This window comes from Fusarium falciforme, chromosome 4 (genome assembly GCF_026873545.1).
Source record: "Fusarium falciforme chromosome 4, complete sequence".
NCBI lineage: Eukaryota > Fungi > Ascomycota > Sordariomycetes > Hypocreales > Nectriaceae > Fusarium > Fusarium falciforme.
In genome coordinates, this window is record NC_070547.1 from 1,371,039 (window position 1) to 1,387,689 (window position 16,651).

At 55.3% G+C, this 16,651-nt stretch overlaps 6 protein-coding genes across 6 annotated transcripts; 3 read left to right on the forward strand and 3 right to left on the reverse strand.

Annotated features, from left to right (window-relative positions):
* Positions 1–338: 338 nt before the first annotated feature.
* Positions 339–2,835, reverse strand: NCS54_00517100 (Hypothetical protein; the record flags this gene model as incomplete). Its single annotated transcript, XM_053150684.1, has 4 exons — positions 1,894–2,835; positions 1,143–1,839; positions 597–1,081; positions 339–545 (listed from the first exon to the last, which is right to left on the reverse strand). The coding sequence occupies exons 1-4, from the start codon at positions 2,443–2,445 to the stop codon at positions 339–341; spliced, it is 1,941 nt and encodes a 646-aa protein (XP_053006659.1). The 5' UTR covers positions 2,446–2,835.
* Positions 2,836–3,234: 399 nt separating this feature from the next.
* NCS54_00517200 (18S rRNA aminocarboxypropyltransferase) lies at positions 3,235–4,431 on the forward strand (the record flags this gene model as incomplete). Its single annotated transcript, XM_053150685.1, has 1 exon — positions 3,235–4,431. The coding sequence occupies one exon, from the start codon at positions 3,235–3,237 to the stop codon at positions 4,429–4,431; it is 1,197 nt and encodes a 398-aa protein (XP_053006660.1).
* A 344-nt stretch (positions 4,432–4,775) lies between these two features.
* On the reverse strand, positions 4,776–8,000 carry NCS54_00517300 (Tr-type G domain-containing protein; the record flags this gene model as incomplete). The annotated part of the gene is made up of 3 exons (XM_053150686.1): positions 7,931–8,000; positions 5,023–7,879; positions 4,776–4,927 (listed from the first exon to the last, which is right to left on the reverse strand). Exons 1-3 carry the CDS (start codon positions 7,952–7,954, stop codon positions 4,776–4,778), a joined length of 3,033 nt encoding a protein of 1,010 aa, XP_053006661.1. The 5' UTR covers positions 7,955–8,000.
* A 396-nt stretch (positions 8,001–8,396) lies between these two features.
* Positions 8,397–9,479, forward strand: NCS54_00517400 (Hypothetical protein; the record flags this gene model as incomplete). The annotated part of the gene is made up of 1 exon (XM_053150687.1): positions 8,397–9,479. Exon 1 carries the CDS (start codon positions 8,454–8,456, stop codon positions 9,477–9,479), a length of 1,026 nt encoding a protein of 341 aa, XP_053006662.1. The 5' UTR covers positions 8,397–8,453.
* Positions 9,480–12,069: 2,590 nt separating this feature from the next.
* On the forward strand, positions 12,070–13,317 carry NCS54_00517500 (Hypothetical protein; the record flags this gene model as incomplete). The annotated part of the gene is made up of 4 exons (XM_053150688.1): positions 12,070–12,330; positions 12,411–12,657; positions 12,728–13,179; positions 13,228–13,317. The coding sequence occupies 4 exons, from the start codon at positions 12,070–12,072 to the stop codon at positions 13,315–13,317; spliced, it is 1,050 nt and encodes a 349-aa protein (XP_053006663.1).
* Positions 13,318–14,505: 1,188 nt separating this feature from the next.
* NCS54_00517600 (Hypothetical protein) lies at positions 14,506–16,342 on the reverse strand (the record flags this gene model as incomplete). The annotated part of the gene is made up of 3 exons (XM_053150689.1): positions 14,506–16,023; positions 16,134–16,217; positions 16,322–16,342. 3 exons carry the CDS (start codon positions 16,340–16,342, stop codon positions 14,506–14,508), a joined length of 1,623 nt encoding a protein of 540 aa, XP_053006664.1.
* Positions 16,343–16,651: the final 309 nt, after the last annotated feature.

Here is a 16,651-nt window from a genome sequence, read left to right on the forward strand (position 1 = left end):
ATATTGATAGAGTTTATGCAACCAATTCTTGTCATGGCTTGAATAAATCAACCAACCTGGTCTAGTTGGTACTAATTGAACTCCTCTTCAAGTATCTTGGCTAGATTACCGCTGATACATAGCCTCAGAGCACACACAAAAGAGACAGCAAGGGCCTTCTCTGCAAGCACATGCATCCGCCAAGTCGCTTTTTCTCTTTGTCCTATGCTCATCCCCTTACGTTTCATCACCAAAGTAAACCAATCACTCCTCCTGTTATTCTCTGCAACCCCTTTCTGCTATTTCAACCATCTCAAGGTCTCCAAACCATATGCTCAACTCTCAAGAAAGAAGCTCTTCTATGCCAGAGTAAACTCGGACACCTCACCCATCTCGTTGGCCTGCTGATCGCCGACCTTGTAAGAGGCCCGCCATCGGAGCTTGGCCGAGGTAACCTTTTGGGCGTGGTTGCCCGCGTGCCAGACCTGGACTTCTTGGGTGATGCCCCGGGCCTGCTTGGGGGCGAGGTCACGCCCAGTCTGAGGCTTAAGTTGAAGCTCGTAGCCCTAGTATCGGGTTAGCTTGGTATTCTGGAGGGACGATAGGAGTACACATACCTTGGTCACAGCAAGCTGAAAGTGGAGCTCGCTGATGGGTTGGGCTATGTTGTTGGAAAAGGCAAATACGATATTGATGGCGTTAGCGGTGGCAGGTGACCGGGTGGCACGAAGCTCGATACGGAGGTTCGTGTTGCTGACGGTTGCCTGGTGCTCCTTGGGCTTGGCAGGCTCAGGAGGCAGCGCCGAAGAGAAGCTCCATTCGTCATCGTCATTGGAAGCGGCTGGAGCCTGCGGCGGCGCGGGAGAAGCCCGCTGCGAGCTAGAGAGGCCGCCGCCGAGGGCAGCAAAAGGATCAGAGGCGGGCTGGGGCGGAGGCGCGTGGGCAGACTGCTGAAATAGAGAGGGCTGTGGTGTAGCTGACTGGGACACGGGCTGTGAGAAGGAGGCGAATTGCGAGAAAGGGGGAGGAGTTGGTGTTGACACAGGACCCTTTGCCGAGTTGTCCTGGGTAAGGGAAGAGAGCAGAGCAGGGCCGGGGATGTCTGAGATGGTGGTTAGCAGTCCGATGTAGTGGGTTATCGTTGCTTTGAAGCCAAGACTTACTCTGATTTGCACCGAATCCGAGAGCGATGCCGCCGCCCTGTCCAAAACTGCCTGAATCTCCCCCAATATCCAGTCCAAGGAGATCATTCTCGATACCAGCAGCACCAGAAGCTGGTGCAGGGGTGCTGCTCGACTGGGCGCCATTGCCATTGGACGCGTCGCCGTCAAAGTCGATGAGCGATAGTTCGTTGGCCGCGCTCGATGAAGCTGCCGCAGCCCCTGAAGTGGAGGGAGGAGGAGCGCCAGCAGCAACCTTGGCCGCACCCGCCAAGTCGCCCTTCTTCATCAACTTATACCGCTCCACCGTCCGATGTATGCTGTCATTAATCTCCAAGAGTTTGGCCACAGCCTCGTGGTCATCCGACTCTTCCTCACACATCTTCTGGATCTTGGGTTGGGCGCTCTGAAGGGCAGCGGCCAACTCGCTAAAGACATCGCCCTCCTGCATCTTATCGCCCTCCTGGAAGGCCTCCAACCGCTCCTCCAGTAACCGCGCCTTGGCCTGGATCTTGCCGACCTCCTCGGCAGCCTTTGCGCGGTAGTCTGTCTTGGATCGCGTATCATAACCAGCCATGATCTTCATGAGACGGTTGGCCTCTTGGAGATCCTCAGGGGTTCCCCGTCGAATGAGCTCTTGAAGCTTGGCCGATTGCGCTTCGCGCTCCTCTTCTTCCATCTCCTCGGCGGATTTTAAATTCTAATAGGCAGAGTGAGCATGAGGTATAGCTGATTTGGGTGATTGGTCACTTACATCACTGGGGTTAAGAACAGCAGCATCTTCTCTCCGCACTTCGGGAAAGACATAACCCTTATAACTCAGCAACCGGTGCATGTCCCTGATGAAGCCCAAATCCTCCTTGTATCGACTCGTCTCGCATATCGTTCCTCGCCACTCTTCAATCGCCTCGAGTATCTTGGCCTGCACACGGGTCGGCCGAATCGGGGGCCGTTCCGGAAACCTCCTGACAAGCTCATTGAGAAATTCTTTAGTGCCGATCTGCAGATGGAAGGGGTATCCGCAGTTCTTGACGCAGATATCGAGCAAGCCGAGGGCCAGCAGGGCAACGTTGGGGTTGCGGTTGTTGATGTATCCAACAATGGCAGTGGCGGCCTCACGAGGAGCGCTGCCCTTTTTGGAGTTGATGAGGTCCGAGATCTCGAGGTTGAGGGCGAGATTGGGCTCGTAGTTCTCGGGACTGCAGGCCGCCTGTATAAAGCGCTGCAGCTGTGAGGGGGTGCGGCCGGAACCAGCATATTCCCCCCAGCGGTCGCGAGCTCCGGCGCGAGCAGAGGCGGCTTCCATGGTATATAGCTGGCGTTGAAGAGGCGATATGTATGCGGAAGCTATTCGAGCAGGCGGATCGGATTGCGCGCGCTGGCCAGACGGTACGACACAATTCGAATACGAGAGTGAGCTGGTCGTCAGGCGGATGGAAGCCGGCGGGGGGGAGGAAGGCAGGGTATAGAGCTCGAGGCCGATGGGATGTGGATCAGGCTGTTGAAATGGAAGCCTGAAGTTGAAGGAGTGGTAACAAGGGAATGAACAGGTTGAAGCTGCTAACCCTATGACCGTAGCTGGAGCCTGTAGCTGTCGACGTGGTTGCAGGACTCGAGTCGACCCGGCTTGAAGCCAACAAACAAGGGGGTTATTGAGAGACTGACAGCTTGCGCTAAAGAGGCACCCAACGTGGACCTGGACCGTGGATGGACATGATGTGCTGAGAACGTGGCACTGTGGCTTCCGCCGTAGGTAGAGTGGAGAGCGGAGAGTGGCTGCAAGGCATCGGTGCGTTGAATGTTCCGTTCCGACAATTGATACCAATTACAGCGGGCTTCCAGGGGACCTTGGCGCTGAAAGAGCTTCCCGTCGGGTGCTAGGGACCCCTGACGTGCTGCAGCCCATTAGATTTGCCCCTCCATTGAACCCCGCCATGATTCTAGAGGCCGAAGCCCAATACAGAAAGAATCTTGGGGAAAAGTAAAAAATAAAATAAATATCGTCACGACATCCATTCCCACCTTGGATCAGCACCCAACGGCTACCTACCTCACGCCATCAACTCCCGAGTAGCATAATCATAAAACATCGATCATGGTCCGTCACAAGAAAGACTTCAACCCCAAGGGAAAGAAGGGAGGTCATGGTCCCCCGCGCCCTCGAGCACCCCGCAACAATGACGGAGATGGTCCTTCGTCACGTCCAGCCTTCAAGGCCGCCTGCTGGGACCTCGGCCACTGCGACCCCAAGCGCTGCTCCGGAAAGAAGCTCATGAAGCTCGGCATGATGCGCGACCTCCACCTCGGCCAGCGCCACAACGGCGTCATCATCACCCCCAACGGCAAGCACGTCGTCTCCCCCGCCGACCGCGAGCTCATGGACCAATATGGCGCTGCAGTTGTCGAGTGCTCTTGGGCGAGGACGAAGGAGGTTCAGTGGAACAAGGTTGGAGGAAAGTGTGAGCGCTTGCTGCCTTATCTCGTCGCTGCGAACACCGTCAACTACGGCAAGCCCTGGCGGTTGAACTGTGTCGAGGCTCTCGCGGCAGCTTTTTATATCTGTGGACACGCGGACTGGGCGGAGCAGATTCTAGAGCCTTTTTCGTACGGACCGTCATTCCTCGAAATCAACTCCAGCCTGCTCAAGCGCTATGCCGCATGTACCGACGAGGCCAGTGTGAAGAAGACTGAGGAGGAGTGGATGGAGCAGCTGGAGAGGGAATACACCGAGAGCAGGGAAGAGGGTAACGATGATATTTGGGCCACCGGAAACACTAACCGAAGACGCATGGATCCTTCCGACGACGACGAGGAAGAGGATGATGATGATGAAGAAGGCTCCGACAAGGACGACGAGGATAGCATAGATGGCATATACCTGGGCGAGAAACCACAGAAGCCGAGCGCACAAGAAGAGGAAGAGGAGGAAGAAAAGGACCGTTATGCAATATCCGACGACTCGGATGACGAAGACGCAATGGCCGAGATCCGTCGCAAGGTCCTCGCCTCAAAGACCTTTACAAACCCCAACCAAGACGACGACAAGAAGCCCGCCACCATCCCGAACCCTCATCAACAGCAGCAACAGTTCAAGCCTGCCACGGATGTGCAGCCAGACTCGGACAATGGCGACAGCGACGAGGATGAGGATGACGAGTTTGACAACATCATTGAGGCTACTCCCGTGACGGACCGTATCGGCTTGGCGAAGCTGGAGAAGGAGCGTTCACAGGCCACGGTCACTACGAGGACCTTTTCCTCGAATGCTGTCGGGGCGCCGTATAGACGGTGATATGGGGAGGTGTGAGAGAAAAAGGGGATGGGTTGGTGAGCTGAGATGGGTTCGATGAGATCACAAAACGAAGTCAATGTTTAGTGTGATTTACGAGAACATGAAAATGTAGGCATAAAAGTTGGAAATATGAATCATGATCTATTAATCTCGACATCTTTACATAAATATTGAGATTGTGACATATATCGCCTCCATCCATCCATACTCCCCTTTTCATACATGACCCCCCTAATTCCCTTCATCAGACCATGCTTCATTTAACTAGTCATACATGCCCCCTCCTCTAGGGAAGAGTCTCTCTACTTTTGTGATTTCGTACACTACACTTTTTTACACTCTTGTTACAATGTGCGCTTCTCCTTGAGGACCTCGTATGTCTGGATCTGGTCGTCGATCTCGAGGTCCTGGAAGTCTTCGAAGCCGATACCGCACTCGGTGCCCTTGCCCATTTCCATGACGTCCTTCTTGACGTGCTTGAGCGTGTCGATTTTGCCTAGAAATGAGTTAGCACAGGAACAGATACTCCAAGTTGGAACTTCCTAAAAGGCAAGACGAGAGGAAAGGGGTTCAATAGGGGCAAAGACTGACCTTCATAAACGACCTCGCCGGCTCGGATCACCTTGACCATCGAGGTACGCTTGATGGATCCGTTGCGAATCTTGCAGCCGGCAATGGTCTTCTGCACACGCTTCTTGATGTTGATGGTAAACAGCTGCAGCACGTCGGCCTCGCCCAGGACCTTGTGCGAGATCTTGTAGGGCAGGAGGTCCGAGAGGGCGGCCTTGACGTCGTCCACCACGTGGTAGATGACGCTGTGGTCGATGATGCGCACGCCCGCCTCGTCTGCGCGGTGGCGGATGTGGGGGAGGATGGTGTTGTTGAAGTTGATAATGATACTCTTGGACGCGGCCGCGTGGTCGACGTCGTACTCGGAGATGAGGCCGACAGAGGATCGTAGGATCTTGGACTGGACTTCGTTGCTGCCCAGCTCCTGAACGGTGCCGCATACCGCCTCCACTGAGCCGGCCACGTCGGCCTTGACGATGAAGTTCTGGAATATGATGCCAGGCTCTGACTCGCTAGGTTCCGCCTCGATGCCCTCGGCCTCTGCTGCAGCGGCTGCCTCCTCCGCAGCGGCCTTCTCGCGCTGGCGATGCTCCTGCTCAGCGAGCTGCTGGGAGCTCTCCTCTCTCTCGGCCATCTCCTGGCGATATTCGACCGCCGTCTTGGCCTTGCCCTCATCAGGAGCCTGAATGACCTGTTCACCAGCCTCAGGAAGATCACGCCAGCCGAGGACCTGGACAGGGGTTCCGGGCGGTGCCTCAGGTATCTCAACACCAGCTTCGTTGCGAAGGCCACGAACCTTGGCCCACGTCTTACCGGCTACAATGTAGTCACCAAGACGCAATGTTCCTCGCTTGACGAGCACCGAAGCGACCTTGCCAGTCTGCTTGACGCTGGACTCGAGGATCCAACCCTCAGCCATACCGTCGGTCTCTGCGCGAACGTCGAGGATTTCGGACAGTGTGACAATGTTCTCCTCAAGATCTTCCATACCCTTACCGGTCTTGCCACTGACTGGGACGACCTGAACATCGCCTCCAAACTCCTCAAGCTCGACTCCATTGCGGGAGAGATCGAGCTTGACCTGTTCGACCCGGGCGTCCTCCTTGTCGATCTTGTTGATGGCGACAATGATGGGTACCTTGGCAGCTGTAGCGTGCTTCAGGGCCTCGATCGTCTGAGGCATGACACTATCGTCAGCGGCTACAACCAACACAACGATATCGGTGACATTGGCACCTCGTTGACGCATGGACAAGAAAGCTGCGTGACCTGGAGTGTCGAGGAATGTGATTTGCTTTCCAGAGGACATCTGAACCACAAAGGCACCAATGTGCTGTGTGATGCCACCATGTTCCTGAGCAGCAATTGACGACTTGCGTAACCAGTCAAGGAGAGTTGTCTTTCCGTGATCGACGTGGCCCATGATGGTGACCACAGGAGGACGACTAGGTAACGAGGATGGGTCCTCTGCCGCAGGCCGAGGCCGTAGATCTCGCTGAGAACCAGTGTCGACGGTGGGATCAAATCCATACTCCTGCGCAACGAGAGCTGCCGTGTCACCAGTCATGATGGTGTCGTTGGTGAGCTCCTCAAAGCCCATGGTCTCGAGGTCATGCAGAAAATCTGCATTTCGAATCTGGAGTGCCTGGGCTAGGTTGGCCACGCTGATGTACTCGGGGAGGAAGATGGGCACTGGCGCATTATTGGCTTCTTCCTCGAGACGCTTCTTGGCGTCCTTTTCAGCCTTCTTTCGCTGCCTCAACTCCCATCGGCGAATGGAATCCTCGTCCCAGTCATCGTCATCATCCTGCTGCTGTCGCACATTCTTAGGACGCTTGCCCTTCTTGCCTCGTCGATCATCAACCTCATCCTCGACCTCGAAACGGGACTTGCGCCTCGGTTGCTGCTCCTGCGGCGTTTGAAGATCCTGGGACCAGAAATCCTGGACTGCATCAGGCGAAGCCTGCTGGCTGCTAGATTTAGAGGCAGTGCTGGGCTTGCCACGGAAGCCGCTGACTCTAGTCTCGAGTGCGTCCCAGAAATCGCCTCCTTTCTCCTCAGTGCTGTCGCTTGTCGTTCGCGCGGCACGCTTCATCTCCCCCCAAGCGGCCTCCCCGGTGGGCCTCTCAGGCGTTACAGGTGCCTTTGGCAGTTGCTTCTCTACTGGCTTGGCCTGTGACTGTGGCTCGCGAGTTGGTAATCGCGTGTCAATCTTGCGAGAGCTGAAAGCCCCCCAGGCAGGGGCTGCAGGCGTAGCTGGAGCAGCTGGTTTTTCAGGCTCGTTGCTGGACCAAGCCTTGGGCGTCGCCACTGGAGCGGGGGTACGGTCCGTCTTGAAAGCCTCTGCAAGAGCCGACGAAAGGGCAGCCCTATTCTCTGCCCTGTCTTCAGCTTTGTTTTGGCGCTTCTGCTTCTTGTTCTTCTTCTTCTTCTTCTTGCTGTCATGCTCCTGGCTTGCCAAGGCTGTCTGGGGAGGATCAGGGATCTTTGCGACGGGAGCCGGCTTCTTGGGGGTGAGTCCCATCTTGCTACGAGCCTCGAGCTCATGGGGGAGAAGCGAGGTGGGTTTGGCAGTGTCTGGTGTTGATTTGGCGACTCCAAAAGAGCCAAAAGACCCTACCCCAGCCCCGAATCCTCCAGGAAAACCACTGCCCGGGAAGGCTCCCGGCTTGGGAGGGGATCCTTTATCGTCCGGCCGATGAAGCGGGGAGCTCGTTGAGAGGGCTCGCACGCCCAGAGACTGCGTAGAATGGCATGGTAATAGCCCCGGTGCCCCGGCTGGTATTATAGAAGTTGATACATGGCGATCTCTAAGCTGTGCTTCCCTCGGCGAAAGCTTGAGACGGCAGTAGGCGCAAACGAAGGAATTACCGCGTCCCTAGAACTGAATTAGACAATTGGCAATTGAGAGACCATCCAATGTATTCACCTGCAAGGCACGGGCTCTTAACATTGCCACGATAAGGGATTGACAGACTGGGGGCAAGTCTGTCTCGACATTTGGCGTGATGGTGGGTAGTGCTCAGATCTCGAGCTCGAGTGCCATTCATCATCGGCTCGGCAGAAGCAGACCCGGCTTTTTTTCAGCCACACCCAGCGGCGTCGGCGTTGGGATTGTCCGCCACATCCACGACACCAATAGCGAGCAGGTGATTTCGATGGATGGTAATGAATTGGTCAAAACAAGAGGTAAAATTACAAAATTAAATGTTTTTGAGCTATACAGGTTCATATATGTGGTATGCAGTTTTTGAAACTTGGCCCGGCTCAATTGATGCGCGCATGGGCAAGAGACACCTGTTGGACATGACAAGGTCTGTCCTGACATTTTTGTGGACCACCATCGCTCATCTCTAGACAACACATCTCACAACTCTTTAACACCCACACTCTCTTTAACTCCAAACAACTCCAACCTCCAACGCTCAGTCCAGAGCCAAAGACCATCCAATATGGCTCCGAATAAGAGAGCGGCCAAGTCAAAACCCGCCAATTCCTCGCCAAAGGATGGCGCACCCCCTTCTCCTTTCAAGAGGCCCCCGGAAGTCCTGGAGCCCTTCATCAGCTCCCTCTCGGAGAAGCATGTCTACATCACCCACGTCGACTCCAAGCCCGCCGACCTGAAGCGCAAGATCTTTATGGTTCCTGTCGGCATGAACATCGTCGTCGTCTTGCTCTTTGTCCTGCGCATGTACTGGATCGTCCCCTGGTACTGGAAGCTCATCATGACGGGCCTTGGTCATGACAATGAGACGACCTTGAATACGGCTGACTCGACATGGTCCGAGATTTCTTGGGAGATTGGTAGACGCGCCTTTACCATGATGGTCGACTTTATCCTCCTTATTTTCGTCTGGCCCTGGCCCGTCGAGTTCGTCGCCGGACAGGTTCGTGGAAATCCTTGCCAGTGGAGATGGCAGGTGGGCTTCCGCGCAAAGGAGATCTACGTGCGCCGCAGCAGGGAATGGGACCAGGTCATCAAGGATCTCTTCGCCGATGAGGATTCTCAGAAGATCCTCTTTGCCTACATCCAACAGGCGACATCTCCCATGCTCCAGGAGCAAAAGACTGGCTACCTCCTCATGAACGGCCAGTGGGACCTCGACTGGGCGCGCATGATCCTGGCTCACCGTATGGTCGACAAGAAGGAAATCGCCCTGGATGCCTTCAAGAGCGTTGTTCTGGTGCACCACCCCGACTTTGGCTGGATGTCCTACGATCCGCGAGGTCCCGCTGCCTCGAGCGAGGACGAGCGACGCCGCCAGGTCTTCGCCTTTAGGGATGCGCTTGTGGAGCTTGGGAAGGAGGATTTGTTCTATCGCTGGATTGAGATTGTGCAATACGAGGCGACGCAGCCTGGCGGCTTTGGACCTGAGAAGCAGGAGGCTGCGGCCAAGAGAATCCGGGAGCTGTTTGAGGCCCAGAACATTAACTTTGATGAGCTTTGGAAGAAGAGCGTTGGACCAATTCCATCTTGAGCGAGGGTGGCAGGCGGAGTCGCATTGTATTATACACTATCCAACTATGTAGAGAATATCGCCAAAACAGGGCGGCATGGATATCGAAAAGCAGCCGAAAAGGAGACAGGCGCAAAGCTGGTAAATACAAAAAGGAGAAGGGAAACAAAATGCGAATATCAGGTTTGATGAAAACACCAAAAAAGAAATTATTCGCCCTGCTCCCGCTCTCACTCAGCGTCGAGACTACAGCGCGCCCTTGCTTTCGCGAAGTATTTGTTTTCACCGGAGTCCAGCCTCGAAAGCTGTCCGTCTAAGGCGGGCGTCCCCGGTGGTCCTTAGCCGGCTCAGTCCAGGGGCTGGCGGTGTTTATGAGAACGGCGCCCGGCTCCGACCTAGGTTCGAACTCATGACTTGGGCAGCCTACCCCGTCGGGTAGCTGGTTCCAAACCACAAGCTCTACTGCTAGGCCAGTTACCGACCGACCTGTCCGCTGTTGTCAGATGCTCCGGGGTTTTGAATGATAAAGGTAGCTGCGTTGGAGCGGGGTTGGCTGGCGGGCAGCTGGCTGACAGTTGCGCACCCTGTCGACCAACACACGGGCGGCATCACCGCCTATGCCCAAGGCGCCACAGCGGATGACCCGTACTCGAAGCGAAAGCTGCCCAAAGGGGAAGGGGTGTCAGTCCAGGCCAAACTCGACAACGTACTGTCCTTGATCGGCCATTTAAAATGGACAGACGACAGGATCTCAAGTCAATGACCATACCAGGAGGCACGCCGACCTTTTCCGAGTAATTCCAACCAGTTAATATGTCTGATAGGCTTGATAGGATCATCATGAGCGCGAGGAGACATGGTCACTTGACATGATTCCGATGTGGTGTGTCATGCCACAACTTGATATCCAAATAACCCAATCTGCCCAGGCACCCCTGACTTCAGGAGGCAGGGCTAAGCGCGATCAGGGGCAATGACGGGAGCCAAGAGTTCCATTTACACCCTTGGAATTACTCCGTCATGTCGATGGAAGGATAATTCGATGTAGTAACGGCGGATGTGGCTCGCGAATTGGTTTAGGGCCTCGAATCGTTGAATCAAGGTTTGTAGAGAATATCGGTCGACAGGGTGGACATTGGAGGAGGTTTTCTAGTAGTGAGCACCGTATTATACCTAGGGATTAGAAATTAGGGCATTTGAAGCATGCTGAACATGTCCTGGTCACCATCTCAGTGAGGTCAATGGATGGCTTGAGGTGAATTTGATGAGATGAAGTTGAAATTGTGTGTGGTGGTGTTTCTTGGCTTCGTGGCTTTCTAAGAGCTCAGATTAGCGCATTGCGGCGAGTGGGTGGCACGTGCGGAGAATCCTGGCTCCAGTCCTTTCCTGATGGGGCCATGCTACGTGCTGAGGTACGTACCGTGCACGTAGGGCGGTGAAACAGCTTGCGTTTAGAGGGGAACATGAGAGAGCTCCGGAGAGCCAAGCTGGCAGGATGTATTGGGGAATGAGGCTGAGATAAAGGGAGGCTTGGAGCTGTAGGTGGGGAGCCGACTATTTACGCAGAGGGGGAATGCTGACTGTGCCCTCCCTCTGAGAGGAGAATCCTGCGCAAGGTCAATCAATCTATCCGCAGCCTGGTCTGGACTCGGCGATTGCTGTTCCTGGATGTTACAGGTAGAGTCGTGTGCGAGCTGTCACAGTCTAGATCCCTTCACGCGACTTAAGATTCAAGCTCTTGGCCTTGTGAGATGCCTTGGGAATGGTGTAAAAAATCGTGTAAATGAGGGCATTCGTGTTTAAAGTTGATAGACGGCTCAAAAAAGACTCAATATCTCGTATTCCCTCGTCTCCTTCCCTGCATTATCCTCGGCCTCGTTCCTGCTCCCTTCCTTCAAGATGTCACTCACAGGCAGGCGTCCTATCACGCCCTGCGCTGATGCGGAAAATCCCCCTCGCCGGCCGCCAGCGTGTATGTACCTTGGCTCTGCCTTGAGCAAATACACCATCTCATCAGGCTTCAGCTTCTAGACCGAGGTGCACTCTGTACTCTTTTTTTGCTCACCACCGCCAAGCCTGCTGTTCTTCCTCTTACTAGCACTCGCCCAACCCGTTAGAAGCCGTTGAAGCTTGTCCCGTTACTACGGATCATCGTCGGCTGAGAAGCGACAATCAACCAACCAACCCCTGCTCTAGCGTCCCCCAAGAAGCCAGGTCAGTCAGTATTTTTCTCGCCGCGACATTGACATTGGCAAGGCAAGGAGCATTCAAACAAGACGAGACAGGCCAAAACAGCTTCCTCCTCTGCCCTCGGCTTGCCGTTTCGTGCTGTGCTAGGGCCCCCTTTGTCTACCTGCTTAACTGTCACTGGCTGGGTGGCTTCCAGAGCTAACAGACAGACCCAGTCCAAAACCCCTAATTCTTGGGCGCGCCAACCCACCCCATTCAGCCCAGCCCAGGCCAGTCAATCAAGTTCCCGGCCATCAGATTGCCCCTTCAACGTCGCCTCGACAAACCACTTCTCCCGAATAGCCTCGCTCGCTCCGACTCGACTCGGCTCGGTTCCTCTTCCTCCCACTGTCAAATACCCCATCCATCCATCCTCTTCGACATGTCATCGGGATTGACGCGACGCCGTGGTGCGGGCGGCGCAGGTCCCTCAGCTGAGGGAGACGCCAGCAACGGTTCTGGCCCCAGAACGAGCACCCCCAACACCAGGGACAGCGGCCCCGAGACGAGCTACGAGAACACCGAGAATGGCCACAAGATCGCATTCGACCCTCGAGATATTAGCGAGAGCGCTGAGCGAAGCAAGCAGCCCAAGCTCACCCTTATGGAGGAGGTTCTGCTGCTTGGTCTCAAGGATAAGCAGGTAGGCACATGCACCAAAAATGCTTCAGGGCAGCTGTCCTGTTTTGCCTCGGAAACAAAACCCTGACCACAATTCTTTAGGGCTACCTCTCTTTCTGGAACGACAACATTTCCTACGCCCTCCGAGGATGCATCGTCATCGAGCTCGCCTTCCGTGGTCGCATCGCAATGGAGAAGGATGCTTCCAGGCGACGATTCCCTCTCGCAGACCGCAACATTGAAGTCATAGATGACACCCTCACCGGCGAGGTCCTCCTCGACGAAGCCCTCAAGATGATGAAGCAGAGCGAAAAGATGAGCGTCGCAACCTGGATTGACCTGATGAGCGGTAAATAGCCCTGCCCTGGCTGACGAGTCTCGAATTCTCCTCGCTAACGACCCCTTTCTTTGCCATGCAGGCGAGACATGGAACCTGATGAAGATCGGATACCAGCTCAAGCAGGTCCGAGAGCGCCTTGCCAAGGGCCTCGTCGACAAGGGAATCCTTCGCACCGAGAAGCGCAACTTCCTGCTCTTTGACATGGCCACCCACCCCGTTGCCGATGGTGGCGCCAAGGAGGAGATCCGTCGCCGCGTCCGCAACATCCTCACCCAACGAACCGTCGTCCTCAACGGTAGCCAGTTCCTCCCCGAGTCGCTCGAGTTCCGTTACACACGCAGCATCGCCATGGTTTGCGCCGCCTACGCCGCTAACGTCCTCGAGAACGCCTTGTCAACCCTTGGCCACGAGGCCCGCGAGAGGGCCTTTGCGCAGACAGATGATCTGCTTGCTGACTACAGCCAGTGGCCGTTTGGCAAGAAGGCTGTACAGAATGGCATTGGAGCCAACCTACCCCAGGCGATTGCAGATGTAGGTTATTCTTGACTCGCACGCACCGCAGAGCTAACACTGTCACAGGAGGTCAACAGCGGCAAGGACAAGGAGCTTCAACTCGAGGTTGTTGCGGCCTGTTTGAGCGTCTTCACCCGACTCGATTCCCTCCTATAGACGTGCTCATCTAGGCCACATGCGTGTCGCCATCATTGAGCATCACGCCTTGGTAACACCCAACCAACTTCCGATTTGCGCTCAGGCCAAGCCAAACCCTTTCTCTCGAGGCCTCCGTTCCGCCGACCTCACCCGCCTCTATCGTTCTCACGAATTGACGACAACAGCCTCGCCACTCCTGTCAGGGGGAGTATGGCGAGGACCCACGAACCTACATCACCTACCATATGGAGCAATCGAAGGAAATTCCGGGGTCTTGACTTTGGCGCAACGGGACCAGGGCGCAGCTTTCTCTTGACCAGGGCACGCCGAGGACTCGGCTCAACTGCTCTGCCATTCATTGCTGAAGGGCCTGTCATGGATGTTTTACTGGTGGTGTTGGTGGTGGCCCGCATACTCCCGGCCCCCATGCCCTTTTTTTTTAATGTCTTTTTTTGTTCTTCTTTTTTTTTTTTATCTTGGTCGAGACTCATCTATTCTTCCGTTGTTTTTGGGAAACAAAAAGAAGAGGGACGGAAATGACAGTGTTTGTGTATGTATGTGTGTTTCAGGAAGGCAAAGGAAGGGGAGCCCATAGGTTGATACGATACGTGAAGCGTACTAAAGCCAAAGCCGTGTTGTTTGCCGTTGATTTTTTTTGGGGGGTGGTGGGAGGAGGAGGGAGGGAGGAGGGGGTTTCCGCTGGTAAACTGTTGTAATGAGAAGAAAAACAAAAGGGGGCAGATATGCTCTCTCTCTCATGGAACACGGGCGTCTTTTGTCTGAAAGAGTGGATTCTGTGGTGTCTTTCTTTTCAGTGGTGATTGTGATGTTTCGAGACGGGGTGTGAGCGAGAGATATGAGAACATGGGATGATGGATGGATGGGATCTTGAGAAGAGGGAGTTTGCACACCAAGGCAAAGATTCATTCTGCATTAAACGGCGCGTTCAAGGCACGCTCTCTCATTCATGTTGATCAAAGGGGAAAACGTCCACTATGTGCTATATGCAAGGCCTTGCCTTACAAAGATGAATCTCTGCGCGCCGCTCCTTTGATGCATCAATCCGTCCCCTTTTTTGCTTTTTGCCGACCGGGACTCCTCCAGCGCCGTGTCTTGAGAATAAACAAAGCATAATCAATCTTGCTTTTCTTCAACCCCTTTCGTCCTTCTCGTTGGCATTATGTTTTGACTTGTCATCCCTGAGCTTCACTTCTTTCGTCCACCGACGCCCAGGCTTCCCTCAAATCCAGGACGACCCTTCTTCTTGGCTCCGACAGCAGGCTTCTTCTTCTTCTTGCCAGCCTTTCCAAGAAGCTTGTCGTCACGACGTTTACGCAGGTTGTCCTCTCGCTTGCGCTGGCGCTCCTTCTGCGCAAGCTTGACACCGTCAGACCGCTCGCGCCAGGCCTTCTCACTCTTCTTCTTGGCCGTCTCCTTGCGCTTGACAGCGCGCTTCAGAAGCGCCTCATCGTCGCGGATCTTCTCGCCCTCGGCACGGCGGCGGGCCGTCAGCCAAGCATCCTTCTCCTCAATGTCGGCACGCTTCTCGGGGTCAAGCTCCTGAAGGCGCTTCTTCTGGTTCTGCACCTTGATAAGGGCCGTCTTGGCATCTGAAGGGCCCTTCTTCTTGCCCTGGTTGAGGACGTAGCTGAGGTCGTGCGAGAGCTTGGCGCCATCGCCAAAGGCCACGCGGCCAAAGGTAAAGTTGCTGGAGTTCTCGTCGAGCTCAACAGCAGGGCTTCGGACACCGGGGGAGCTGGACGCCAGAGCCTCCTCGCGCTTCCGCTGTTCCTCCAGCCTAGCCTGCTTGCGCAGCTCCTGCTTATGGGCCTTGCGAAGCTCCTGCTTCCTCCGCCGCGACTCGATGAGTTCCTGGCGTGTGCGGATGGGCTTGCCGTCAGGGCCGTCAGCTTTTCGGGCGGCGCGAAGGGCCTCAATTTTGGCCGCTAGCCGTGCGCGGAGGGCCTCGGTGTCGGCGGGGATCTTGATGTGCTTGGGCTTCTCGGAGGGAGGGATGGTGGATGAGACGGATGTGGTTGCGCTGACAGGCTCAGCAGGAGCCCCGGGGGCAGTTGTCGAGGAGTCAAAAGTGGGAGAGTGTGGCTCAGATTCGGGCATGGAGTTGTCGGTAGCCTCGTCGTCTTTTTCCAGCCCCGAGATATCCATGGGCTCAACCTCACCGTCACCTTGAACTGATGTCTCGTCCACCTCCTTTTGTTTCTGGGCCTTGGCGGCAGGACTCTTCGCTTGCTTCTTGGCTTGCTTCTGTGATTTGGGCGTAGGGGCGGGCGCCTCATTGTCTGCGTCGGTGGCTTCTGACTTCTTGGACTTCTTCTCAGCCTTCTTCTCCTTCTTCTTTTCCTTCTTGGCAGCCTTCTTTTCCTCTTTTCTTGAAAGCTTGGAGGATGTCGCCTCGGGAGCGGTCTTGGCATCTACGTCGTCGTCGTCGTCGTCGAGCTTCTGCTTCTTGTTGCCTTCGGTCTTTGTCTTGAGGCCCTCGCCGGGCTTCTCGCTGTCGACGCCGGGGACGGGATCGTAGTCCTCCCACTCACCTTCGTCATCGCCATCGTCTTCTTGTTGCATCTCGCGTAGCTTGCGCTTGTTCTTTGCGCGCTCATCCATAACTTCCTTAGCGTTTCTGTTAAGCTCGCTGTCAGGGTCCAGCTTTCCGCGACGAGCGGCGGCGGCCTCTTGCTTTGTCTGCTTCTTCTTGCTCCATTGGTTCTAGAGGAGATGAATTAGCCTCGTCCGCAGGCTGCGCAGTGGATGACAGGTGGTGTGGTTTTCTCTAGTCTGGGGGCGGGGAGAGGTTGGTTCCGAAGTCAGAAACGTACACTTGTGTCTTCGCCATAGTACATCTTGGCCGGGATAAGACTCAAGAGGCCATCAAAGGCCTTTGCATGGTCGCGCAGGCGATCCTATAGAGCTTGGGTCAGCTTCACGGCTTCCTATTGCCATGCTTGCCGTGCCTTCATGTTTGGCTGGCGACAGGCGGGGCACGAGGGCAACTGTGAGGACGGACCTGCAGCGAAGATTCGGCCATGGTGAGGACGTGTATCCGCTATGTCGACTGTATTTTTGGAGGAGACGATAGAGCGGTGAGGGTATCCTGGTTGGGTCCCTGCGATGCTCGTCGTGGTGGTTCGTGAGGTTGGAGAGAAAGCTCGGAAGGCGATTTGGCCGACGTCGATTTTTTTGGGGACTGTAGTGATTTTTTTTTCTCTGTCCAGTCCCTTCCGCTTTGGTCCAAACGGGCTTTGTGGGGAACCACAGCCGCCTACTCCACCCCTGTACTTTAGCTTACTGCCGCCTCCGCCTCGACACAGACGGGGATAGCCTTCAGGGGTCTTGA